The sequence below is a fragment of the Zingiber officinale genome, chromosome 7A (assembly GCF_018446385.1).
Source record: "Zingiber officinale cultivar Zhangliang chromosome 7A, Zo_v1.1, whole genome shotgun sequence".
NCBI lineage: Eukaryota > Viridiplantae > Streptophyta > Magnoliopsida > Zingiberales > Zingiberaceae > Zingiber > Zingiber officinale.
Genome location: NC_055998.1, coordinates 47487831 through 47515813, shown reverse-complemented (window position 1 = coordinate 47515813; position 27983 = coordinate 47487831). Strand labels below are relative to the sequence as shown.

The window sequence follows — 27983 nt, the reverse complement described above, 5'->3', positions numbered from 1 at the left end:
TCTACCCTAAGATCTAGTGCCGGATCTCTTCCCCTTTTTCGGCCAGAATCTTCCTGCCCACCTTGTACCGGCCAAACGAGATTGTTCCAGCTAGAAGAAAAGGGTCGATTGGAGGTAAGTAGTTGGTTTAGTGGTTATGCATTAGTAATTGGATCTAATTCTTAACTATGGATGTATTGATGTTCTTTAGGGTAAATTGTTTTGGAAATCCACAGCTCCAACCTCGCTCCAGTCAGGTCTACTGGTAGCAAGTTGTCTCCAGCTGTGGATCACCGGTAGATCATTCGGATTTGGGTGAGTCTTGATGTTATTGCATTTCTATAAAGGATGATAATAGTGTGATGTAGATTAGGGTTCTTCGCTTTATAGGAATTTGATTTAGCTACTAGATACATATCAGAATTAGCTAAAATTATATGTTTGATATTACAGGACTTTGATTCGAGATGGTGTCTCGACGAGGGATCTATTTCGGATACGATCCTTTTATTAGAGGAGGGTACTTTTTACTTATCTTCTAAGATATTGTCATTTGATATGCATATTAATATTTAATGAGTAGTAATATTTATATTCATTTCTGCATTGGTATACCATTATCTATTACCTGAGCATGTTGTATTTATTACATGCTTTGCATTCATGTTCCTTTGATTATTTATGTCCTTAAGGTAATGACATATCATGCCTGATTATGTTCAGGACATTGATTTATTTTACCTGACCTGTGTACCTAGGATATTCTATTTGATCCATATACCTTTTTGGTACACATTATGTAGTGGTGGATAGGATCAGGATATTCCCATGCTTAGTGTCATGCATCATCTCGCATGATTGCATGCTGTGCGATTGTTGACTCCATTATTGTTGAGCACATCGTCAGTTACATGGATCTGCACACACAACCACTGATGGGTTAGTGGTTTTTATTCAGGCAGGGTGTGTTACAGCAGGTTGCTCTGTCAAGGGCTCCGCTGGTCCACTCATGGGTAGTGTGATGCAGCATGGTAGCAGGGCAGGGATCTCTCCTCTGGATTGTCTCAGGGAGATGAGAGCATTGTGCTCCCCCACTTATGATTTGGGATAAGGAGGATAGGTGTACTCCGACAGCATCCCGTCCACTCAGTCACTTAGGAGCAGTGATGGCAGAGTGCACGGTTGTCACAGCCCTACCCACTCGGTCTCACCATCATGTGTGAGACGGCTGACTAGCGTTAAGGGTAACCAGGATATGTTGCATCATATGCACTGACTGAATTTATTGCATGTGTTTGCTGCACTTTATATACTGCATATTTGGTGGATGCATATGTTTGACATGCATATAGGATTTATGATACTCTTGTTAGACTTTTGGGCCGCAAAAACCGCTTTTTGCGTTGCAGAAATCTCGAAGCTATCCACTGTAACACCCACAAAATTATAAGAAAAGTATATGGGTGTTATTTGCTTTAGAGCATAAAAGTAAGAAGAATCAAAAGAAAAAGAAATAAGAGAAATAAAAAGAAGAGGTGAAGGTTTGAACCTTGAACCTCTCACAAAGGATAGAAATAAAATTATGTATGATAACCACTAGGATAATGAATAACATATGAATGGAAAATGATGGGAATTGTAGTTAAAAGTGGGGATATAATTAAGTGAGGGAACAAGAGAAAAATCAAGTAGCTTTCTTCCTCTTGTTTACCTCTTGGTTAAGAAAAAGGAGTAAGCAAAAGACAAGTTGTCTTTTCTTTTTTTTCTCTATTTTCGTGGGGATTAAGAGAGTAAGGATGAGAAGAATTAAGGGAGATGAATGAGGACATATTCTCAAAAAAAAAAGTATATACATGAATTAAGGAGAAAGGGAAGCAAAGTTCATCTTTGTTTCTTCCACCCACTTAGCATAAAAAGGAAAGAAAGAAAAGGATTTCATTTTCTTCCTTCTTCCTCACCATTGCCAAAACTAGAGCTCTCCTCCCTCATCTCCACAAGCCAAGTTTAGGTTTTTCTCCCTAAGAGAAAACTAAATTACAAGAAGAAGCCTTCAAGGTGTACCCTTCCAAGCAAGAGAAATCAAAAGGAGTGCTAAAAGAAGAAGCTCTCTTCTTCCTCTTCACCAAGGGTACCATCTCCTTAAGGATTAACAAGTAAACACTAGGTAAGCTTCCCCTCACCTGTGGTACAATAGCTCATATGGTTTTCCATGAAGATAGATTGCTTAAAAACCTAGGGTTGCTTTATGGAAATTTCGGCCAAGACAAAAGGAAGAGTCTAAGAAATTTTAAACTAGATATGCTTATTATTTTTATTGTGACATGTATCTTATGTAGGAGGTTAATCTAATGTTTCCATGCTAGAATGATTAATTAGAACTTAGATCCATGAACCTTAGACTCTCGTCCAAGCATGAACAAGAGGACTAGGTAAGCTAAAGACTCAAACTAAACATGCTCCCTTGTTCTTGTGTTATGTACCCTATGATAATGGTGTTGTTAACTTTTTCTCTTACTTGTATGTTGATTGAAACTCCATTTTCATGCTCATGAATATTCGGCCATGGAAGAACTAAAGGCCTAGGAGAGCTTTAAACCTAAAACTAAGCATGATATGATTTTTCCTAAGACAAGATATGAAGCTAAAATGTTATGCCATGATTGTATGTTGGTTTTGAATTCTATTTCATGCTTATGAAGATTCAGCCATGTTGAGATTTGAGGACTAGGAAAGTTTAAACCAAGTCTAAGATGCTCATGACCTTCTTGATGAAATGATATGAAACTAGTTTGATGTTCTTATGGTTGCTTGTTACATAGAAATTTGGTTACATGTAACTTTCGGCCACACTAAGTTTTAATGCTAGGATGCTTAGATTTTAAACTAAGTTTACTCATGTTGTTTCTTGTAATGATGCCATGAAAATTGTGTAGGGTTTCCATGCTTTTAGGCCAAATGAAAAACAAATCTATGCTTAACATGTTTCGGCCACTATTGGTCTAAAGGCCTAGGGAAACTTAGAACCCAACTTAGATATGCTCATGATGTTTCTTGTGATGAGTGCTATGAAATGTGGTTGTGGTTTCCATGCTCTTAGGCCACTAGAAACCTAGTTTCCATGCTTAACATGTTTCGACCACTATTGGTCTAAAGGCTAGGGAAACTTAGAACCCAACTTAAATAGGCTCATGATGTTTCTTGTGATAAATACTATGAAATGTGGTTGTGGTTTCCATGCTCTAATGCCACTAGAAACCTAGTTTCCATGCTTAACATGTTTCGGCCACCTTGGTTTAATGGGCTTAGGAAGTTTGGAACTTGAACCAAATGTGCTTATGATGTTCCTCATGAAATGTGTAGGATATTGGCTTAAGGATCAACACTTTCATGCTACATGTAACCTAGAATAAGGCTTGCTAGGGTTCGGCCATGATAAGGTTAGAAGCTTAGGGAACTTAGAACCCAAACTAAACATGGTCAAGTTGTTCCTTATGAAATATGATATGATATGAGTTTAGGGTTTACATGTTTGCATGTTGCTTAGAACTTGATTGCTCTTCATGAAGGTTTCGGCCATGAAAGAATTAGAAACCTAGGAGGGCTTAAAAATTTAGGTTAACATGCTATGATCTTTCTTATGATAGGATGTGAAGTTATCATGAGATTCTTATGTTTGTATGTTGTCTAGAGTTCATGTCCCTACTCTTGACTTTCGGCCATAATAGATTTAGTGACCTAGATGTGCCTCATATACTATGTTATGAATTAAGAGATGTTATTTAATGATTTCATGAATGATTATGTCTTTCTATGATAGGTGATATGCTCATTTATGTATACTTATGATCCATGCATGATAATGTCCTTTGTGATGTGCTATGTGCCCAATTATGCATGCTTTATGATAAGATAAATGACATGTTCATTATGTATGCTTATGATCCATGCATGTGCTATGTGCCCAATTATGCATGCTTTATGATATGATAAATGACATGTTCATTATGTATGCTTATGATCTATGCATGTGCTGTGTGCCCAAATATGCATGCCTTATGATGTGATAAATGACATGTTCATTATGTATGCTTATGATTCATGCATGTGCTGTGTGCCCAAATATGCATGTTTTATGATATGTTAAGAAACATGATATGCATGAAAGGATAAGAACTATGATATGTATGACATGCTACTTTACTTTATGTATGGCTTGTACCAAGGGTGGGCTCCATAAGTGCCCCGGGGTCGTTAGGGATGGACTAAGAAACGGGCCTCGTTAGGGATGAGCTCCTAAGTGCCCCTAGGTCGATGGACTAAGAAACGGGCCTAGTATGTATGCCTTGTAGGGTTCAAGACTTGCTACCTTGGACCTACATAGGACGCGCGCATTTATGTATGTGGTACAAGCCGGGGCCCTAATCATGTTGAGATTATGTTTAAGTATGTATATTATAAGTTTTCAAAAGACATGTTGCATATGTTTCATGATACATGTTTAGGAATTCACCCCTGCATATACTTTATGATTATGTCATGATATTTATGATGATGTTATGCTATGTCAGGATACATTTGATGTTCATGTTAGAATATGCCATGATACTTTATGATGATTATATTACGATATGCCATGATATGCTGCTTGATATGATAAATTTGTTTCCATGCAATTTGACTTGTGATTTTGATATGCTATATGATTTTTGTGAGTAGGAAAGGAACTTACTGAGCCATGAGTGCTCACAGCTTACTTTCTTGTACTACAGATAAAGGCAAGGAAAGGATGTACTAGGGGAGCAGCAGGAGGGGCTAGAAGGATGTGTGTGGTAGTGGCTTGGCTAAAGGGAAAGACCTACTTTTGTTTAATAAGGAACATGTCATGTTTATGTTATTACTTTATGACTCCATGACATTAAGTATGTGTTGGGTATTATGACTCAAAAATCATGTTAGGTATGTTATGTGGTTCTTTTATGTCTATGGTGATTTTAAAGTAAGAAAAGTTGTTTTTAAATTCTCTAAGTAAGACTTCCGCTGCAGTAAGTAAGTATGTGTATGTCCAAGTAACCCCCGTCGCCTTAGCAGGAGGGGCGGGGCGTTACATCCACGGATCCGTGCGAAGATAAATAAAAATATTCATGTACATGTTTGTCTACACTAGATCTATCTTAGATCTACGTGAAAAAGAAGTATTACCCTTGTAGCGATGCCCTTCGCTTATCTCGCTCGTCCAAATGGTTGCCAGATCTCGTAGAGTGTCAAGTGTACACTCCTCTACACGTATCCACACAGACAAAAGGTAGAGAAAACCACTTAGAGTGTGCTAGCACTCTTGAGAGGTCTCGGCAATGGAGGAGAAGGGAAGAAAAAGAAGAGAGGAAGAAGAAGATGCCTTGAATGAGCACACACCCACTTCATATGTGTGGCCGGCCACTTAATAGAGGATTTAATACCTCCATGTAATACCAAGAGTCATGGCTCTTGGTCTTCCTCATGAGGTGGCATACAATGATGTAGCCTTGATGATGTGGAACATCAACATTGGTCGGCCCATGCCAAGTCACAATGAATTGACATTTGGTCAAGTCAAACTTGACCCTTCATCTTCCCTCTCAAGTCAAGTCAAACTTGACCTCTTATCTTCCATGGTTGATCAAATCTACCCTTTGATTCAAATCAATTTAATTTAATGAATCTCTATTCATTGGTTTAAATTGACTCAATGAATCATAGTTTAAATTAGACTCATTCTACACATGAATCAAATTGAGTCCAACTCAATTAGTCTAATTTGGATTACTCTTAATCCAATTTGGTTCATTAGATGAACCTAATCCTTTTGATCCATCATATGAACCTAATCTCAATCTAACTTCCCTTTGTGTGTGACCCTATAGGTTCTTGTAATGTTGGCAATACTCCTAAACTCATTTAGGAGCATAAGCAATGAGCGGTATCTAGCAACACATCATTACTACCCAAGTTACAAGAATGTTGAGATCCAACATCACCATTGTGACTACTAATTGTGACTCTCACAATATGTGACAACGTCCTTCTATCCTTGACATCTAAATTGATCAATTGAGGCATAGACCGTGTCATCCTCTAATCAATCTATGTCTTGAACTCTAAGTAGACTCACTCTAATCAAATGAGCTTAATATCTCATATTGACTTATTTGGGCATGACCATGCACTTAGCGGTCTCACTCTATCAAGAATCATGATGTCACTCCCGTCATATAGGAGGGATAGATCCCATCTACATCACTCACATCCCTTCGCATAATTTGTTACATACCCAGTAATCACCTTTATAGTCCACCCAGTTACGGGTGACGTTTGACGAAGCTAAAGTATGCAACTCCTTATGTAGGGAACCATGGTGACTTCAGGTCCAAGGACTAATAGTCATACTAATAGCTACATGAGAAAGTATATGACACTCATATAACGATCCATGATACTTTCTCATGGTGAGTCATTCAGTATACATTCTCCAATGCATACCCATGTGTCAACTTGATATCTCCATATCCATGACTTGTGAGATCAAGTCATCGAGTTGACCTACATACTAGTCTCGTCGCATTAACATTGTCTCTGAATGTTAATACTTGACTAGGAATGATTAAGAGTAGTATTCTCTATATCATCTCATTATTAATTCTGTTGGTGCGGGAAGCATCCGACGATCGAACCGTTGTTTTGATAATGGCAAAGGAATTCAAAGTTAAGGTTATGTTGTTATCTAACAAGGTTAATGGAACTTGTAGGAAAGTCCTAAGTGATACTTAGGCAAAGGTCCTAGATGCGGTTAGGCAGGTGGAAACCCCTAGGGGTGGTAACCCTAGGTCATAGGGGGCGGTAACCCTATGCGGAAAGTCTTGGCGGGTCCTTTCGAGGGCTTCAGGCAAAAGTCCTAAGGGGTGGTAACCCTAGGTGGAAAGTCCTGGTGTCGCGAACTAGGTGGAAGACTGGACGAGTCGGGAAGCGAGAGTCCAGCAGAAAGTCCAGAAGCATCGAGCGTCGTGCAAAAGTCGAGTCGATCTGGAGGATCGTACTGGCAACAGGTAAAACTCCTGAGTGGAGTAGGTGAGGACGCGTTCCCCGCAGAGGGAACAGTAGGCGTCGGGTCGACCTAGGAGTTGTGAGAGAAACTGATAGAACTGCACGAGGGCACCTCAAACACCAAAGTAAGTAAACGTGATTTATTGTTTAATAAACTATATAATCTAAAGATGCAGGAAGGTGAGACGGCAAGTTCACTCCACGCACGTATACAAGACATCCTCAACTCCCTCCACAAAATCGGGCAAAAAGTCGAAAATAGGGATATCATCAGGTATGCTCTTAATGCTTTTCCAAGGAGTGCATCGTGGGCATCAATGGTAGATGCCTACAAAGTCTCCAAAGATTTATCTTGTATAAAATTAGATGAATTATTTTTTGAGTTTGAACTACATGAGCAGACTAATGCACAACCAATCGAGAAAGGTGTAGCCTTGCTTGCAGGTACCAGTAGAACACGCGAACCAAGATCACGACGAAGAACTGAACCCGAGTCGGAAGAAGAACCTGACTTAGACGATGAAGACGATGAACTGACAACCAAGCTCGTAAACCTCGTGAAGAAGCTCTACAAGAAGAAGAAGGGCTTCAACAAAAGAGACCTAAAGAAGGCAGTATAATCCAAGGAGATTCAACCCAATTCAAAAGTTAAGTTCGAGGTGATCTGCTACGGGTGCAACCAGAAGGGGCACATCAAGGCCAACTGACCTAATCAGAAGGATGCAAAGAAGCGAAGGAAGAAGACCCTCAAGGAGACATGGGACGAATAATCCTCAAAAGATACCGACGATGAACTCGATCAGACGAGTCTCCTCGCACTGATGGCCCGGGACCAGATCGATGTGTCCGAGAGCGAAAGTGAGTCGGAAGCAGAATCGGAAAGAAGCCACAGATCCGTATCCGTTTCTGAAGGGCCAGATCCCGCTGTAAGGTCGCGCCGAGCGGACAGAGGTTGTGCCGAGCGGAATGGCAGGCCGACCGAGCATCCGGCCGATCGAACATCCGGCCAGGGGTCTCCCAAGCCGGATGAAAGACAGCCCGAACAGGGGTCGGGTTTCCGATGCTCAAGGTAAAAGAGTCTATGGGCCGAGCGGATAGGTCGCTCGGCCGAGCCACGGGACAATAAGGCGCAATTCCATCCGAGCACGTGAGCAGGGCTTCCCCGCCCAGGCCAATGTATGCGCATTCCCTTAAGCCATGAGCATCGAGCGGTTAGTCCGCTTGGCCCGGGAACAGGCAAGAGTGCAAAGGGACAAAAAGCACAGCTAGTAACATCATCCTCGAGTCGCCTGCCGCCGACAAACAGCATGGTTGGCGGCCGGAGTGGACAGAGTATCGTACGGTAGAAGTTTCCACCGTCACATCAGGGATATGCTCAGACGATTGTGGAATGACATCAGACATGCTTTTCTGACACTACCCTACTTAGGTATGTTTGGGGAAGTGCGCACGCATCGAGAAGCGTGCCCGCACCTCCCTGGGGTCCTATATAAGGACCTGCAGACTTCGACGGAGGTATGCGATTCTCATCACTGTAGCCACAGTAGCGTTAATTCGTTTCCCTTCTTCTTCACTACCTGACTTGAGCGTTGGAGGGTCGTCGTCGGGAAACCCCTCCCGGCTCGGCTTCTTTGCAGCTTCATCGGAGATCTACACCATCATCAGAGGACAGCGGAGAGCGCCACGTCCCCAGCGTCCATCGACTCAGCACTCGGACAGGATCAAATTGGCGCTGTCTGTGGGAACGCACCTGAATCCGAGCAAAGAAGATGGAAGAAGCTGGACGCCAACTCATGGTGACACTCTCCCCCGAAGAGCTCGACACACTCATCCAAGCGCGAGCAGCCAAGATAGTCGAGCAACAATAAAAGGCACAAGCCGATCGGATAGCGCAACAGGCAACGTCGGCATCAGGCGGTCGGGCGGCACCAGACGACTAGCCGGAGCGGCTCTCAATATGGGACCAAAACAAAAGGCCGACCGACACTCAAGTGGAAGCCCCGCCCGCCCCGATACCATTCCATCGGGCTTTATTCCAAACGCCCTCGGAATTCGCACAAGCCAACCTCGACCGGGGCTCTTCATCCGATGAGGCGCCCCTCCGCGACGCAAGGAAGGGCAAGGCGCCACAGACAGACTCGTCCCCCGAGCGGATCAATAGACAATTCTCCGAGGCCATCCTGCGCGACCCACTACCAAGGCATTACGTGCCCCCGACGATTGGGGAATACAACGGGACCACTGACCCGAACGACCATCTGGGTAAGTTCGACAACACAGCCACTTTGCATCAATATACAGATGGTGTGAAGTGTCGAGTGTTCCGAAGGTTGCCGGACGGCACAACGATGGTTCCGGAGGTTGCCGGACGGATCGATCACGAGCTTCAAAGAATTCCGCACAGCCTTCCTCCATCACTTCGCGAGCAGCAGACGCTACCAGATGACCAGCGTCAATCTGTTCACCATCAAACAAGGCTCGAAGGAGTCGCTCCAAGCCTACATCCAGCGTTTTAACCAGGTGGCCATGGATATCCCGACTATCACTTCAGAAACTATGATAAACGCGTTCACACAGGGGCTTGTGGATGGTGATTTCTTCTGTTCGCTCATCAGAAAGCCGCCTCGCAGCTACGACCACATGTTGAACAAGGCCAACGAGTACATCAATGTGGAGGAAGCTCAAATGGCGAGGAAAAAGGAAGCACCATCCGAGCCACCAGTTCATGTCGAGCGGAAGCCGCCTTCCAATTATCAACCACCGAGAGGACCCCGCGCAGAGGTAGCCCGTCCTCATCAGCAAGCAAGGCCCCATGTCGTTCAACAAGTAGCGGCTGATCGGCCTAAGCCCAGGGGAAGGTATGGACTCCCATGTTTTGTTCACTCCATCAGTCAGCCACCCACAACACGCGTGATTGTCGGATCCTCCCCCCAATCGCTCATCCTACGCTAAGGAACTATCGCCGCCGATCGCCTTCGCCGGACCGGCGACATCAACACCAGAGTCCTGGTCGGCGTGTAGAAAGAAAATCCCCTGAGCGACAACATCATCAGCAGCCCAGGACTCAACCTCGGGCATCGCGCGAATGTCCCAGGCCATCCGCTCAGGAGGAAGAGAATAGAAGAAATGTGTCCCGAGGAGAAATCAACATCATCGCCGGAGGGCCGACCGGAGGCGACTCCAACAGGGCACGGAAGGCGCATGCAAGGCAGCTCATGATCCATGTAGTTGGCTGTAGTCAGGAGCGGGCGAACGGGCCCGAGATCAGCTTTGGGCCTAGGGACCTTCAGGGAGTCGAAGTCATGCATGATGACACCCTCATCATCCGAGCGGTAATAGCTAAATACACTATTCACCGCATCTTTATTGATAAAGGCAGCTCGGTGAACATAATTTTCCAGAAGGCCTTCGACCAATTGCAAATTAACAGAGTTGAGTTGCTGCCAATGACAACCCCCCTCTACGGGTTCACCGGTAATGAAGTTGTGCCGGTCGGACAGGTTCGGCTGGCTATTTCGCTTGGAGAGGAGCCGCTCAAAAGAACGCAGACTGCTAACTTCATCATAGTCAACGCTCTATCCGCGTACAACGTGATCTTGGGGCGACCGGCTCTCAACGAGTTCCGAGCAGTCGTCTCCACCTTTTGTCAGAAAATCAAGTTCCCAGTAGAAGACCAAGTTGGAGAAGTCTGAGGGGATCAACTGGCAGCCTAGCGATGCTACGTAGAGATGGTCCGAGCCGAGGCTAAATCCGCTCGGAAAGTGCCACGAGTCGAGGTAAATGCTATAACCGAAAAGCCACCTTCTCTAGTTTATGAAGAAAAGGAGGTACAGATCCACCCTACCCGACCGGAGGCCACGACTTTCATAGCATCCGACCTGGAGGTAGGCCAGAAGGAGGAGCTGATCGGATGTCTCCAACTAAACTGCGATGTCTTCGCTTGGTCAACTCATGAACTGCCGGGGGTCTCGCCGAGCATAGCGCAGCACGAACTCCACGTCCGACCGGACGCTCGGCCAGTGAAGCAAAGAAAGAGGGACTTCAGCGCTTAACAGAATGTCATCATCCGAGTTGAAGTTCAGAAACTGCTGGAGGTCAGCCACATACGGGAGGTGCAATTCCCAAGTTGGCTCGCCAATGTGGTGCTGGTCTCCAAGCCAGGCAACAAATGGAGAGTCTGCATCGACTTCCGGGATCTAAACAAGGCATGCCCAAAGGATTTTTACCCTCTGCCCCGGATCGATCAGCTGGTAGACTCTACTTCGGGGTGCGAGCTGATATGCATGCTGGATGCATACCAGGGCTATCACCAAGTGCCGCTCGCTCGGGAGGATCAGGACAAAGTGAGCTTCGTTACTGTGGACGGCACCTACTGCTACAACGTGATGCCATTCGGACTCAAGAACGCTGGGGCTACCTACCAATGACTAATGAACAAAGTATTCCGGGAGCAGATCGGGCACAACCTGGAAGTCTACATGGATGATATACTAATCAAGTCACTCCGAGTGGCCGATCTTTGTACATACATAGAAGAAACCTTCCGAACACTGAGGAGGTATGGAGTCAAGCTGAACCCCCAAAAATGTCTGTTCGGAGCAAAAGGCGGGCACTTCTTGGGATATATCGTGACCGAGCGAGGCATAGAGGCGAACCCTAGCAAGGTGAAAGCGCTGCAAGACATGCCGCCTCCCCGGAATCTGAGGGAAGTGCAACGCCTTACCGGCTGGATAACAACATTGTCGAGATTCATCTCTAAGATAGTCGCCCGGAGCTTGCCATTTTTCAAGATCCTGCGCCGAGCCACCAAGTTCCAGTGGGATCAGGAGTGCGACCGGAAGTTCGAAGAGCTAAAAGTCTATCTCAACTCACTACCTGTACTGGCTAAACCAAACGTGGGTGAGTCGCTCCTTATATACCTATCATCAATCGAGCATGTTGTCGGCTCGGCACTTGTAAAGGGAGGCGGAGAGGAGCAGCCAGTGTATTTCTTGAGCCACATCTTAAAAGATGCTGAGTCCCGCTATACTGGTTCGAGAAGCTCGCATTAGCACTAGTCCTAGCTGCACGGAGGCTCCGTCCTTATTTCTTGGCGCATACTATCATCGTTATGACAAACAGCCCGCTAGGAAGAGTACTCCTAAACCTTGAGGCGTCCGGGCGGCTCATTAAGTGGACGACAGAGCTCAATGAATTCGACATCCAGTATCAACCCCGCTCGGCGATCAAGGCGCAGTCCTTGGCAGATTTTGTAACTGAGGTACAGAATCCCGAGGCCGAAGCTTTGTGGAAAGTATTTGTGGACGGATCGTCCACTTGGCTCGGGAGCGGAATAGGTATTTTACTACTTTCCCTTCAAGAAGAGCGGATGCACTTATCCGTCCGTCTGGATTATCGGGAAACAAATAACGAGGCGGAATATGAGGCCCTCATAGCCGGCCTACAGGCCGCGCGGCATGTGGGAGCCCACCAGGTGATACTGTACTCTGATTCCTAGTTAGCCGCTCAGCAACTCTCGGGGTCCTTCGAGATAAACAGCGCCAGGCTCCGACTCTACATGGAGGCCTTTGAAAAGCTCAGAACTAACTTCACCGAGGTTGTCATACAGAAGATCCCCCGAGCCGAGAACCAGTCAGCGGATGAATTAGCCAAGCTCACTAGCTCAATATCATCGATTGTCATCCAACAGCCAATTGAGCGGGTGTCCTTGGTGGCGCACATCGACTGGATGGAAGGCCTCGCATTCCCAAGCGATTGGAGAACAGCTATAATAGAATTTTTACGTTCGGAGGTCACGGCGTCCGATCGGGAGAAAGCCCAGCTTCTGAGGAGGAAAGTCGGCCGATTTACGCTCATTGGAGACCAGCTTTACAAAAGGCGTTCTCCTGCCCGCTGTTGAAGTGTGTCAGCCCGGAGGACGCAGAATATATTCTCCAGGAAGTACATCAAGGATCTTGCGGAGGTCATCCGGGTGGCCGATCGTTGGCTAGGAAGATCCTGCTGGCCGGATACTTCTGGCCAACTCTAAAGGAGGACGCCGTTCGGACTGTCGCTACCTGCCTTTCCTGTCAGAAGTTTCACAGCTTCTCCCATAGGCCAACGGAAAAGATGAAAGCGTCTACTGTGTCTTGCCCGTTCGACCAGTGGGGTATGGATATAGTGGGGCCTTTCCCTATGGCGACCGGGCAACGGAAGTTTTTATTAGTGGCGGTCGACTATTTCTCCAAGTGGGTCGAAGCCGAACCACAGGCCAAAATAACCGAGCAAATGGTCAAAAAGTTCATCTGGCAGCATATAATTTGTCGGTTCGGCATTCCTCGTCGACTCATTTCGGATAACGGGCGGCAATTCGTTGGTCAGGAGCTCGAAGAATGATGCAAAGGATACGGCATCGAACAACACTTCACTTCCGTGGCGTATCCTCAGAGCAATGGTCAAGCTGAAGTAGCCAATCGGGAGATCCTGCGAATACTTCGGGTTAGGCTCGATCACATGGGTGGAAGCTGGGTGGACGAGCTGCCCGGCGTGCTATGGGCCATTTGCACAACCCCAAAAGAGGGAACGGGGGTAACACCGTTCCACTTGTTATATGGGGGCGAAGCGGTCGTCCCAGTCGAGATCACAGTCGAATCCGATCGGATCTAGAACTACGATGGGGACAACGCCGAGCAGAGACAGCAGGAGTTGGACCTAGTCGACGAAGCACGAGCTAAAGTAGCAGTTCGACTGATGGCGTACCGGCAAAGAATGAAGCAGAATTACAACAGACGTGTAATTCCCAAAACATTCCAAGTCGGCGACCTAGTATGGAAGAAGGTGAAGTCGGTCGGTGATGTGAGTAAGATGGCAGCTCCCTGGCGGGGCCCTTCAGAGTTGTTGAGAAGCTCCGATCGGGTGCATACTACCTGGAAGATGAGGATGGACGGCGACTAGAAAGACCATGGAGCGCAAACCACCTCCAGTTGTACCGAGCTGGGTAAAAGGTGCGCCGGTGTAATTTATCTCGTGTATGCCTTATTCGTCTATATCCTTTGGCTACAGGAGTAAAAATTAAAAAAGACAAAGGATATGAGCATTTGTTGCCGAACGGCAAAACTCAATGAAGACCGTCGAGCGGCGATGTTAAACTCTAGAGTCGAACCAACGACTATAAACACCCCGGCTCGAAGACCGTCGAGCGGCGATGTTAAACTCTAGAGTCGAACCGGCAACTATAAACCCCCCGGCTCGAAGACTGTCGAGCGGCGACGTTAAACTCTAGAGTCAAACCGGTGACTATAAACCCCCCGGTCGGAAGACCGTCGAGCGGCGACGTTAAACTCTAGAGTCAAACAGGCGACTATAAAGCCCCCAGTCGAAAGACTGTCGAGCGGCGACGTTAAACTCTAGAGTTAAACCGGCGACTATAAACCCCCCGGCTTGAAGACCGTCAAGCGGCGACGTTAAACTCTAGAGTCGAACCGGCGACTATAAACCCCCCGGCTCGAAGACCGTCAAGCGGAGAAGTTAAACTCTAGAGTCGAACCGGCGACTATAAACCCCCCGGCTCAAAGACCGTAGAGCGACGACGTTAAACTCTAGAGTCGAACCGGCAACTATAAACCTCCCGGCTCAAAGACCTTCGAGCGGCGACGTTAAACTCTAGAGTCGAACCGGCGACTATAAACCCCCCGGTCGGGAGACAGTCGAGCGACGACGTTAAACTCTAGAGTCGAACCGGCAACTATAAACCCCCCCGGCTCGAAGATCGTCAAGCGGCGACGTTAAACTCTAGAGTCAAACCGGCGACTATAAACCCCCCGGTCGGGAGCACTACCTAGAGGATGAGGAACGGCGTGACTAGAGCGTCCGTGGAATGCGAATCAACTCTAGTCGTACCGAGCTGGATGAAAGGTGCACTGATGCAATTAATGTCATGTAATCTCCGTTTTTATGCGCCCTTCGATTGCAGGATTAAAATCAAAGGCATGAGTTTACAAAGTTAATGTCGAGCAGCCATGCCCCGCATTGAAGACCGTCGAGCGACGACGTTAAACCCAAGAGTCAAGCGGCAACTATAAAACCCCTCATCGAATACCGTCGAGCGACGACGTTAAACCCAAGAGTCGAGCGACGACTATAAAACCCCTCAAGGAAGACCGTCGAGTGGCAACGTTAAACTCAAGAGTTGAGCGCCGACTATAAAACCCCGCATTGAAGATCGTCAAGCGGCGACGTTAAACTCAAGAGTTGAGCGGCGACTATAAAACCCTGCATTGAAGACCGTCGAGCGGCAACGTTAAACCCGAGAGTCGAGCGGCACTATAAATCCAAGAGTCAAGCGGCGACCTTAAATATCCGTCCTGAAGACCGTTGAACGGCAACGTTAAACCCAAGAGTCGAGCGGCGACTTTAACTCTAGAGTCGAACCGACTATAAACCCCGGTCGAAAGACCGTCGAGTGACGTTAAATTCTAAAGTCGAACCGGTATAAACTTGTTGCTACTCGGAAAGCTAGAGGTTCCACTGCAAAATTTTATACTGAAGGTCGAACCTTTTCACAGCTACCATGTGTTCTTTAAATTAAATTTTGGATCGCTTGGAACTTAACATGTTTGATCCAAACTTAATCTATTTGTTCTTTTAGGTTTTGACTTGGATCTCCTGCGGAACTTAACACTTACCGAAATCACCTTAAGTTATTAATTCCATTAAATATTAATTTCCATAATTGGTTCCCAGTACTGACGTGGCGAGGCACATGACCTTCTTGGATATGGGAGCAACGACCACCGACTAGACAAAACCTTTTATAGAAACCTAATATTTAATTTCCTAAAATAACTTTAGGTTAACCGAAAAGAACAATCAAATCACAAGGAAAAATAAAACAAAAGAACACAACTTCGAAAAACATATTCGAAATACTAGAATCGTAAGCCTCTTGTATTTGGTATTATTTCCATAAATAACTAACATGATGTGGAAAGGAAAAATTACTAGTTATACCTTCTAGAAAGACCTCTTGATCTTCTACCGTATTCCTCTTCTAACCTCGGACGTTGTGTGGGCAACGATCTTCCGAGATGAGAAACCACCAAGCACCTTCTTCTCCTCCTAGCTAGGTTCGGCCAATACAAAGAAGCTTCACCAAGGACGAAGAATAAAACACCAACCAAGCTCCAAGGGATACAAGCTTTCTCTCCTTCTTCTTCTTCTTCTCCAAGTAGTATCCGGCCACCACAAGAACTCCAAGCAAGAGATAAGTTTCGGCCACCACAAAAGAGGAAGAAAGGAAGAGGATGGCCGGCCACAATAACTTTCTTCAAGGATGAAGAATTTCGGCCACCACCAATGCTCCAAGGGATGCTAGAGACGAGACTTGCTTTCTCTCCTTCTTCTCCTTCCTTGATCCGGCCACAAACAAAAGCTCCACCAAGAAGATAGGTTTCGGCCAACAAGAGGAGAGGAGAGAAAAGAAAGGGCCGACCACCACACCAAGGAAAAGAGGGAGAAAAATAATAGAGGTTGCACCACATGAAGGCACCCCAACCCCCTCTTTTATATTCCTAAGCCTTGGTAAATTAGGAAATTTAATTACAATAAAATTTCCTTAATTTTCTTTGACATGAATTAATTTGAAGCATTAAATAAAACTTCCTTTTAATCCATGTATTGGCCGGCCACAATCAATAGGGAAAAAATTAAGAGAATTTCAATCAACAAATTAAAATTTCCTAATTTATCTCCGGAAATTTTAAAATTAAAATTTCTCTTCAAAAATCCCTTCATGGTTAATAAAAAGAAATTTCTATAATTTTATTTTTCAACATGTGAATAATTTTACAAAGAGAAAATAAAATATCTTTCCAATCTACAAATAAGGAAAGAGATCTAATCTCTTTCTTTAATCTTTTGTAGATCCCTTTAAGAGAGATATTTTAATTTTAATTTTCTCCAATAAATTATATCTTTCACATAAGAAAAAATTAAAATTAAAATTCTTTTTTATTTTATTACTTTTAACTTAACTGGGTTGATTGTTAGATCAACTAATAACCATCCGGCCCTAGCTTGATCCAAGCTAGCTTGGCCGGCCCCCTTTAGGTGGGTATAGAAGATGGGTATAGGTGGGTATAGTACTCTATAATTAAGAGGCTACGATAGGGACCAAGAGGAGGAATTGGTTTTGGTCTCCCGATAAAATTAAGCATCCCGTGTTGACAACTTAATTTTATCAATAATAATTATTCCACTAAAGAACTATTATTGAACTACACCAATCCCAAATTACATTTTGGGCTCCTTCTTATTATGAGTGTGTTAGTCTCCTTTTTTAAGATATCGAATGTCCACTAATTAAGTGAGTTATTGACAACTCATTTAATTAATATCTTAGTCAAGAGTAGTACCACTCAACCTTATCGTCGTATCGGATTAAGTCCACTGCGAGGGTTTAACATGACAATCCCATGAGCTCCTCTTGAGGACATTATCAACCTAGTATCTCTAGACGCTTCCTTTATAATCAACAACACACACTATAAGTGATATCATTTCTCAACTTATCGGGCTTATTGATTCATCGAACTAAATCTCACCCATTGATGAATTAAAGAAATAAATATTAAATATATGTGCTTGTTATTATATTAGGATTAAGAGCACACACTTCCATAATAACTGAGATCTTTGTTCCTTTATAAAGTCAGTATAAAAGAAACGACCTCAAATGGTCCTACTCAATACAGTCTAAGTGTACTAGTGTAATTATATAGTTAAGATAAACTAATACCTAATTACACTACGATCTTCCAATGGTTTGTTCCTTTCCATCTTGGTCGTGAGCTACTGTTTATAATTTATAAGGAACCGATAACATGATCTTCTGTGTGTGACACCACACACCATATTATCTACAATATAAATTAATTGAACAACTACATTTATCATAAATGTAGACATTTGACCAATGTGATTCTTATTTCTAAATAAATGTTTATACCAAAAGCTAGGCTTTTAGTATACATCCCAACAAACCCCCCCCCCGGGCTCAAAGACCGTTGAGCGGCGACGTTAAACTCTAGAGTCGAAATGGCGACTATAAACCCCCCGGCTCGAAAACGGTCGAGCGGCGACGTTAAACTCTAGAGTCGAACTGGCGACTATAAACCCCCCGGCTCGAAGACCGTTGAGCGGCGACGTTAAACTCTAGAGTCGAACCGGCGACTATAAACCCCACGGCTCGAAGACCGTCGAGCAGCGACGTTAAACTCTAGAGTCGAACCGGCGACTATAAACCCAGGCTCAAGAAGGCCGTCGGCTGACGTTAAACTCTGAAGTCGAACCGTGACTATAAACCCCACGGTGGGAGGCGGTCGGCGACGACGTTAAACTCTAGAGTCGAGACTATAAACCCCGTCAAGGCCGAGTCGCATGACGTTAAACTCTAGAGTCGAACCGGCGATTATAAACCCTCGGCTTGAAGACCGTCGAGCGGCGACGTTAAACTCTAGAGTCGAACCGGCGACTATTAACCCCCCAGTCAAAAGACCATCGAGCGGCGACGTTAAACTCTAGAGTCGAACCGGCGACTATAAACCTCCCGGCTCGAAGACCGTCGAGCGGCGACGTTAAACTCTAGAGTCGAACAGGCGACTATAAACCCCCCGGTCGGTCGAGTGGCAACGTTAAACTCTAGAGTCGAACCGGCGACTATAAACCTCCCGGCTCGAAGACTGTCGAGCAGCGACGTTAAACTCTAGAGTCGAACCGACGACTATAAACCCCCTAGTCGGAAGACCGTCGAGCGGCGACGTTAAACACTAGAGTCGAACCGGCGACTATAAACCCCCCGGTCGGAAGACCGTCGAGCGACGACGTTAAACTCTAGAGTCGAACCGACGACTATAAACTCCTCAGCTCGAAGACCGTCGAACGACGACGTTAAACTCTAGAGTCGAACCGGCGACTATAAACCCCCCGGTCGGAAGACCGTCGAGCGGCGATGTTAAATTCTAGAGTCGAACCGGCAACTATAAACCCCCCGGCTCGAAGACCGTTGAGCGGCGACGCTAAACTCTAGAGTCAGACCGGCGACTATAAACCTCCCGGACGGGACAGCGTCGCACAGATAGACTGAGGCCCAGCATCTAGGGCCGATGATCAGCCAGCCTTGATCCTAAGGACAGGGAGAAAACAATGGCGTGTGCTTACCAGCGTCGACCAACGAAAAGCTAATGGAATGGAAGGTCGTTTGACCGAGCGACACAGTTAAGAAAAACACTTCTAACGAAAAACTAACAGAAGTTCCGTGCGGAATAAGGTCGAGCGGTGCAGTTACAAGAAACACTTCACGGAAGAGCAAAAATTGGCATTACAAAGTTACTTTTATAAGTTCGCTGATCGGAAGGATTACAGAAAACACATCATTCTAGATAATTGAAAACATGCTTCGAGATGGTGGTGAGAAGCGCTGCATGCTCCGTAGCAGGGATGACCACGGATTTGGGGAGCTGACCCTTAGACTTCAGATAGTCCGCCATGGCAGTGATGGCCAACTCGAAGGCAATAACCATCCGGTCGCAGACCTTCTTGACAAATTCCGCCGAGCGGATGTACGTCTGTCTCAAGGTGGCGACACGGCCTGGCTCCGCCTCCTGGTACTCCTTGAAGGCGGCGCGGGAAGCGTCGAGAGCTTCCTGCAGGGCCTTCAAATCGTCCCTGAGAGCCGCCGCCTCGATCGAACGGCCCTTCTTCTCGCGGTCCAGCAGATCCGCAAGCTCCTTCACCAGCTGCTCCAAATCCCTCGCTTCAACATTCTTTTTGTCCAGGTTGGTGATGGCTTGGTTCTTCCGATCGGTGGCCAAGCTCATCTTCCGGTCAAAGGTCTTGACCTGCTTCTCGAATTGGGCTAGCATGTAGGCCTGGTCGGTCATCTTCTTCCGCTCGGCCTCCAGCAGGTCCTTGGTTTTTGCGAGCTCCTTCTGCAGCTCGGCATAAGAAGGGCCTTGAGAAGAAGATGGGCCGCTCGGACTCTTCAGTCTCTTCAGCTTCTCCTCCACCATGGCCAAACAGTTGGCGACAACAATGTTTTCCACCCATCTCTGATATACACAGGAATGTTAAAAGGCCGACCGGGAAGGCTACATAAAAGAGCAGAAATGAAGCTTACCCCTGTGAACTGCTGCATGTGACTGTCAGTCAGTTTGTCGAGCGGTATCATGGCAACACGGGCCCGGGCCTCCGCCCACATCTCAGCAAGGGGCCCCTTGATAGTGATCATGTGTTCGGGAGCCGTCAGCTGATCGGACTCGGCCATAAATGCCTCAGTGGGGAGGTGTGATAATCATCATTTTGTATTGATATTTTGATTCATATAAGCATGTCATTTGATCTTCTCATGTGTTAATTCCACATTTTATCATATTTCATGAATTGCATTCATTTGTGGATTTAATTGCAAATTATATCATATTTGTGATATTTGATGCTAATATTTGGTTATATTCTTTGTAGGCATCAAAGGGCAAGGACTCTAGTTTGATCAACTCAGATTGAGTTCAAATCTGAGCTTAAATAAGGAGATCAAGCTCTGGAACAATCTCAGTCGTTCATCCAATATCGGAGTAGATCTAAGACATCCATGAAGAATCTGGTCCGTCCAAGCCAAGGGGGAGTAGATCACAACCAGGGATCAGGATCTGAAAATTTAGATCGGATTTGGAGTAATTTCCACCGTTGGATCAATCTGAAGAAATCTCAACCGTTGACTCAGATTTCAGATCTGATTTAAATGGGAATGAGAAGCTACAGTGGGTTCATCAATTGGCTACACTCCTCGCGTCAAAAACAGAGGAAGTGCGGACCTTCTCCGGCGATTCTGATCCACTCCACCGCCGACGAGCAAGCGAGGTCAAGGGCACTTCCCTTCCTTCGATGATCTTTCACAAGCAACTGGCGATGCCACTTCGATCATCTGATCTCAAACCACTGCCGCGACTTCGTGCAAGAAAGAAGAAGCAGAGAAGGTGAAAAATCTGGTGGTTTCAACCGATTCTTTTGTCTTCCGGCCGCGATCTTTCTTCCCTGAAGCTCCACATCCATCTCTGATTGAAGCTCTGCTGATCCATTTCCAGCCGAGTCTGTCTTCTCTTTTACTTTCATAACTGAGTTCTTTCTCTGAACACATCAGGTCCAAGCTAGGGTTTCCTAGTTTGATTAGTGAGAATCTTTTGGATGCTAATTTTCTTATCTCTATTTGAATTGCTATTCTGTTGTATTTTATCATGACATAGTTGATTCAAATTCCTTTTCTATTATTTTGGAACCTTTGATTAATACCACTGTTCTTGATTCTTGATGTCTACACAATTTAGATTTGCTTAGTTGTTGCATTAGGTTATTCTTGTTACCATTACTTTCAATGTAGTAGTTTAGATTAGTTAGCTTCTTTGTTTGTTAATTTCCGTGAATTGAATTTGCAAATGTAGCATAGCTTTAGGTCTCTATTTCTTCTCTTTGTCCAAAAGTCAATTCTTAAATCCCAATTTTCCTAGAAAACCCCAAGCCAACAATAATTGATCCTAAGACTATCATTTTACCGTTTACATTCGTTGGGAGACGACCCGAGTCATCTCTATACTACATTAGTGTAGAATGAATTCAGTCACTTAATTCTTTTGATACCCATTTTGCGACAAAATTAGGGTTTATCAAATTGGCGACGTTGCCAGGGAATGTAGCGGTGTTTGATACCTTAAGATTGTTCTTTTTCTTTTTACATAAAAAAATTTTGTTTCAATTGCTTTCATGTTCATAAATCCATGTGTTTGATATTATATGCTCCTGTGTCTTCTGATTTTATTTGCTAGTGTTTCAATGTAAGAGCAGGAAACTTCTTTGACCATGGATCCATATTATCAGTACTATCAGCCTCAGACTTGGTTCTATCAGCCTGAACATCAGTACTACCCACCTGTGGATCAATCAAACTTTAGGTCCGAGGTTGCACATAGTCAGTTTACTGACTCATATCCAGCATATCAAAGCCTACAAGAAGTTCAGAATGATTATATAGATATGCGTAAAAAGATTCGTGGTATTCAACAATTCGAGGAGGAGACATTGCATGAATATTGGAAGAGATTCAAGGAACTTTGCTCCAGTTGTCCTCAACATCAAATCAGTGATCAAATGCTTATCTTACATTTTTATGATGGGTTGTCGCCAATTGATTTGTACATGGTGGATAAAGCTAGTGGAGGGCCCTTGATTGACAAAACTCCTGATGAAGTTATGAAACTTTTGGAAATCATGGCAGCCAATCCTCAGCAATTTAGAAATGGACAACCGATTAACTTAAGAGTTGATGAGACCTTTCCTACAAATATTGAGGTGCTTGAGCAGAGGGATTGTAGTGTCTTTGACAGACCTGATCTTGATTTTATTACTTCACAGGACTCCTCTAGCATTTCTTGTTATGATTCTGTAATTGTAAGAATTTCTGACTTTACTGATACTGTTGTTGTAGATGTAACTAATAATGCAGGTACTGATGTGGATGATGAGGAAAGTGTAGGGGATTGCATAGTGGAAGCAATACTCCAAGAATCACCTGAACCAGATGTTGATGATGAGAGTGTAGGGACTTGTGCTATGGAAGCAGAGCCCCAAGAATCACTTCCCTTAGATACACCACCTGAGCCAAAGTCTGAGTCATTACTTGATGATGAGGAGGTCACAGTCACCATTTTAGAACCTCCAGGTACCTTTCAACATGACAAGGTTAGTATTTCTTGTGATTCATTAGAAGATTTTATAAAGGTACCATTAATTGATTTTATTGGATGTGATATATTTTTTGAACCATGTAATGTAAAAACTAATATTTTCCCATGCTTGTAAGAGGTGTTGTCTTCCTTTGGTTTTTTAGGTCGTCGTAGGCTTCCGAAATGGTTGCTCCATCTAAACCGCCTCCGACCTCCAGGAAGAATTTTCAAAGGAAAAATGTTGGATGAGGTGGACTTGATTGCAACTACAATTATTCCACTTCCAATTTGGATTTTGCTCCTTAGCCGACTTCAACCACCGGGAATAAAGGAGAGTTCATTCCTTGCTTTTCTCCTTGTTTTTTCTTTTTGCTTTACACTTTCTTTTACTTTCATACTTTACATTTGCATTTTGTAGTCTACATAGCATTTCCTTTTTGAATAAAATTCTCCATGAAATTATTCTAGTAATACTTTTAAGATGGTAAAAGTTTCTTAAATTTGATCAATTTTAGGTCATCTTACATGATTGAAGTCTCTACTTGCATGATATTGGTTAGTGTGGTGGTGGATTCTCTTTTGATTAATTGAGTTTGATTGCAGAAATTACCTAGAGAGGATTACTTGAAGCCTATACTCTATTATTTTTTTTGTGTGAAATGCACTCATGACAATTGAACTCTAGAACTTACTTTGCTTCTTTTTGAAGTCACAATAGCATATGTATGCATGAAAATGAAGGATATTTTTCATTCTTGTTTCCTCATAACTCTTTACCTATTCTTTGATCTATATCCCTTCCAAAATTCTAGTTGAAAAACTCACTCAACATTGTTACTTTCCACCATATTTGCTTTGCCTTCATTCTTTTGAGAGTTTGGTTGAATTCTTGATGAGTTAGCTTGACCAAGATGAGGATAAAGGTTTAGTGTGGGGGAGGAATGGAATATGTATGAGGATGTTGGAGGTTTTGGGAGTTTATATCTGTAGGAATTATATGGAAATTGAATTACGGATTTTGAATTTTTCATTGGATTGAATTCTGAATAAGGAATTTGAGCTGGAATTTTTTGTGGATTCAAAGTTTTGAAGTTGAGATGTAGCATATTAGTGGTTTTTCTCTACCATGACTTTGTGATTGAAAACATATCATGCCTAAGAACCTAATTTCTGAAATCAGAATCCTGAAATATTGAAGTATCAAGTTCTGGAGATCAACATCAGTTTTGGAATTTCATCAACTGTTAAGGAGTTGGTTTCTCAGAAATTCATTTCTATGATCACTTAAGCTCTTCACTATGCTAATGGTTGCTGCTGTTCAAGTAAAGGAATTGATACAAATGCTAAGTTGAATCTGTATGCTGAATGCAGAAATTGATGAAATCTGTTGTGCTGTAACCTGAATTTCTGATTTATGAAATACCCAATTCATGTGCCACATATAGCTGTAGAGAATTATAGATTGCTGAAGCTAACTTTACAAACATAGAGAAACAAATCTGGATTTACTGAACAAGAGCCGGAATGATTGAAATTGCAAGGAATACTGCTGAAGTAAAATTCTGGCAAACCAAAATTCAGATCTGTAAGAAGAGAAATAGAGAAAGAATACAAAGTAGCAAGAGGTTGAAGCTGACTATTATTTCTTGGATTTTGAAATAACAGAGAAGCAGTAACCCAAGAAATGGGTACTCTGCAAAGTAATTTGGCATTTCTGTGCCAATTTGAGGAAGAGGATAGAGATTGAATGCAAGAGCTGCAGCTGATGAAACTGTGGATTGGTGAGTGAATTAGAGAAGGAAAAAAAATCTACAGAAACTGCAATTCATTCACAGCAAAGATCATTTCTGAAAACTTGGTCTATTGCGTGCCAATTTCTATGACACTACTAAGGAATAGCAAGTTGCTTTCAGTAAAAAAAAAACAAGGCAGAGGATAAATGATGATGCTGGTTTTAGATTTTGTTGCTGGAAATGAGTTATATTGAATCTGGAAATCAGTGTTACTGTATCTAAACAACTTGTTGCGGGTTCTGATCATTGAAGAATTAAGTGAAGCTCTAAACATCTCGAGAAGAAAGAGGGAGCAAACAAATGGTGTTTGCAATTGTCCAATTTCACTGCACTGTTTAGTGCCAATTTTGTGTGCTGATTCTTATCAGCACCAATCTAAATTTGAACTTCTAACATTCCAAAGCCAAATGATACTCTCATCCTAGCTGGATTCTATTTGATTTAAGCTGAAGCCACCTAAGAATCAGAATACTGAAACTTAGGCCTTAATTCTGAAAAAAAAAAACTTAGGCCTTAAGATTTCAAGAACACTTCTGGAATTCAAAACTAGTTGTTGGAATTTTAGTTCAAATTTTAGCAGGAATATGAAAAGATGCAGCTCCCAAAATACCAAGATTTTATTCTTCATATTAAGGCTCCATATCAAAGAGCTTCTGCATTTCCATATTCCATAGATCAGTTCCAGAAATCTTAAGTGTTGAGTTTCTGAAATTTCTGATTTCTAAAAACTTGTTGCTTCTGAAAACTTGAATTTCTGATTTCTTGAATTCCTAATCCAAGTGCCAAGTGAAATCTGCAATGATCTGAGCTCATAATGGAATTGAGGTTTTGAATCAAATAGCTCGGTTATTTGAGTTTCAAAAGAATAATACCAGTCTAGTAAACCTGAAACATGCAGAAATGGAATTTGCGAGGACTGGAGTTTATATGGAATGAGAAAGATTTAGAATTGAAGAAGAATGTAGCTAACAACACAACAGGAGTCATTCCAGAGATCAATTTAGTACCTTTTGAGTCAGCAGATCAGAATCTGATTCTCTGGGTTTGACAGCTTTAATTCTTTTAGTTAAAGACTGAATGTGATGTTGCAGATTGGATTTGAGCTGTTGGATTCCTAGTGTAATTTGTACAAATTTCAACATTAAGAGGATCCTAATCTTGTCAAGATTTGAAACCTGAAATGCTTTGATTGGGAATTCTAGAAATGTATTAACAGAGATGAGAGTAAACTTAATTTTCTGGAATCTGATTTGTGAAATCTGATAAATTCTGGAATTGTATAGCTTAAGTTTCTGATTTCCAGGAGCTCTCGATAGCTGAATTACTCTTATTGATTTTCCATTCGCATGCTGGAGCAAAACCAAATTTGCTGAAAGAAATCAAAGGAAGAGTTGTTGCACGTGTGAAACCTATGAAGATCAATGAGCAACTCAATTTATGTCTTCCACAATAACAAATGTTGTTTCTCTATTTCCAAGTGCACATAATCAAAAGCTTTGGAATCTTATTGAATTCTGAATTATGAAGAGTGGAACATAATTCTGAACTGGAATGCAGCATTCTGGTGAGGAGCCGCAGAGGAAAAAAAAGTGAAAGAACTTGCATAGAAATTCTTAGGACCTGGTTTATCCATTTGAGTTATTTTGTGGCATTTTTCATCGAATTCCCTGATCAGTGACAATCTCAAGTGAAGTCTTTATCATTTCCTTATCAATTGGTATTACAATATCTCCAATCTTCTCAAGATTAAAGACCTTAAAAAATCATGGATGTTGAGTTTGGGAACTCAAATATGAAACCAGAATTTCAAAAAGCAACCTTAATTCTGTAATTTCTGTTTGGTATGACTCCTGGAGTTTGAATTCAGAAATCGTAAAAGAAAATAACCCCATCTCAAAGACTTCCTAGCTGACTCATGGTAGCTTTTTAACCTAGTGTGCTTCCTTTACGTGAGAAGGTACCAGGTCCCATTTCCTCCCCAATTGATGTGCATTTGATTCTTGATACTGCCTTTGTAACAGTATTGGCCTCTGATTCTTTCTGATTTGGAAGTGCAGATGTACTCTCTTTACCAAAAAACTGGAAATTTGCTTGAGAGAGACTTAAGGTGAGTTCTTGCTGAGCTATGCTGGTTCTAAATGCTGAAATGCAGCAAATTCTGTTTATCAAGGACTTAACTTGATTTTTGCAACTCCATGAAATTTCAATTTATGAAACTGATTTTTATACAGCTGATGCTTAAAAATTTACATGGCTGGAATCTGATCTCAGAAGCTACAATTGAATTAAATGGTTGTTTTTCATTATAATGTGGGAGCAAAAATTAGTAGAGATGAGTTCAATTGAATGCCAACAAAGTGTGGAATTGACAGAACTTTGCAGAATTTGCAAGAACATTCTTGGATTCAGCTGGTAGTTGTTGTAGTTGATGATAAGGAAGTTTGAGTGCTTTACATCAGTGCAATCTTTGTCCGAGACGGACAATATTTTAAGTGTGGGGGAGAGAACTCTTCTCCATGAAGTGATTTGGGATTATTTTAGCTTCCAAATTCTAAAATTGAAGTGTGAAAAAAGAAAAGTAGCAATGAAGAGTATCAAATAGAGAGGATAGTGTGCCAAGATTCTATGGTAGTTATCAAATTGAAAGAGAGATTGGCTTAATCTCTTGTTTTGACATCGACAAATGGTGTTCTTTATTCCCCATAATAAATTCTTTGATACATCTCAAATTAGTCAACTCATCAAGTTATTCTTTCAATGCTCTCAATTCTTCATTGATTCCTTTTCCTTTGCCTATTACATTCATTTCATTTAGTTTTTCTTAATTCCATTGCAATTTTCAATAAATCCTTTTGATTCATGTATGCCATGTTTATAGTGGTGGAGAATTAGAAAATAAGCACGCTTATGGTAGTGAAGTGTTGTGAGTGACATTGAGTTGATCTCCATTTATACACATGTTTGAGTGTGAGAGTTAGAATAGGTAAATATCTTGTGAGATTGCATCTTGCTTAGTTTTTCAATTGGATTAAAACTACCATGCTAACTGATTATTGTTTGGATTGAATTCATGATTATTTGTGGTTATTAGATGGTCTTATTTAAATTCCATTTACCATCTTCTAGGTATTGCTAGGAAAATGTTAGGGAGATGAATTCTAGTTGTTTCTTTGTTTTGTTTGCTTGCTCGGGACGTGCAAGAATAAGTGTGGGGGAATTTGATAATCATCATTTTGTATTGATATTTTGATTCATATAAGCATGTCATTTGATCTTCTCATGTGTTAATTCCACATTTATATCATATTTCATGAATTACATTCATTTGTGGACTTAATTACAAATTATATCATATTTGTGATATTTGATGCTAATATTTGGTTAT

At 42.9% G+C, this 27983-nt stretch overlaps 1 protein-coding gene and 1 long non-coding RNA gene across 4 annotated transcripts in view; both read left to right on the top strand.

The window, feature by feature from the left end:
- LOC122001390 overlaps positions 1 to 21134 on the top strand; it is a 44810-nt gene extending 23676 nt beyond the window's left edge. The window contains exon 3 of one of the 2 annotated variants that reach the window (XR_006117343.1): positions 20554 to 21134. This is a non-coding gene — a long non-coding RNA (uncharacterized LOC122001390). Of the gene's footprint in view, positions 1 to 4748; positions 4809 to 20553 lie in introns of those variants that run through there. The other variant, XR_006117344.1, reaches the window with a different exon arrangement.
- A 43-nt stretch (positions 21135 to 21177) lies between these two features.
- On the top strand, positions 21178 to 24477 carry LOC122001389. 2 transcript variants are annotated; one of them, XM_042556102.1, is made up of 2 exons: positions 21178 to 22801; positions 22970 to 24477. In XM_042556102.1, the coding sequence occupies exons 1-2, from the start codon at positions 21943 to 21945 to the stop codon at positions 23221 to 23223; spliced, it is 1113 nt and encodes a 370-aa protein (XP_042412036.1). In that variant the 5' UTR covers positions 21178 to 21942; the 3' UTR covers positions 23224 to 24477. The 2 variants fall into 2 exon arrangements, with proteins under 2 accessions (XP_042412036.1, XP_042412037.1); XM_042556103.1 differs by having other exon boundaries at positions 21178 to 22821.
- The last annotated feature ends 3506 nt before the right edge of the window (positions 24478 to 27983 follow it).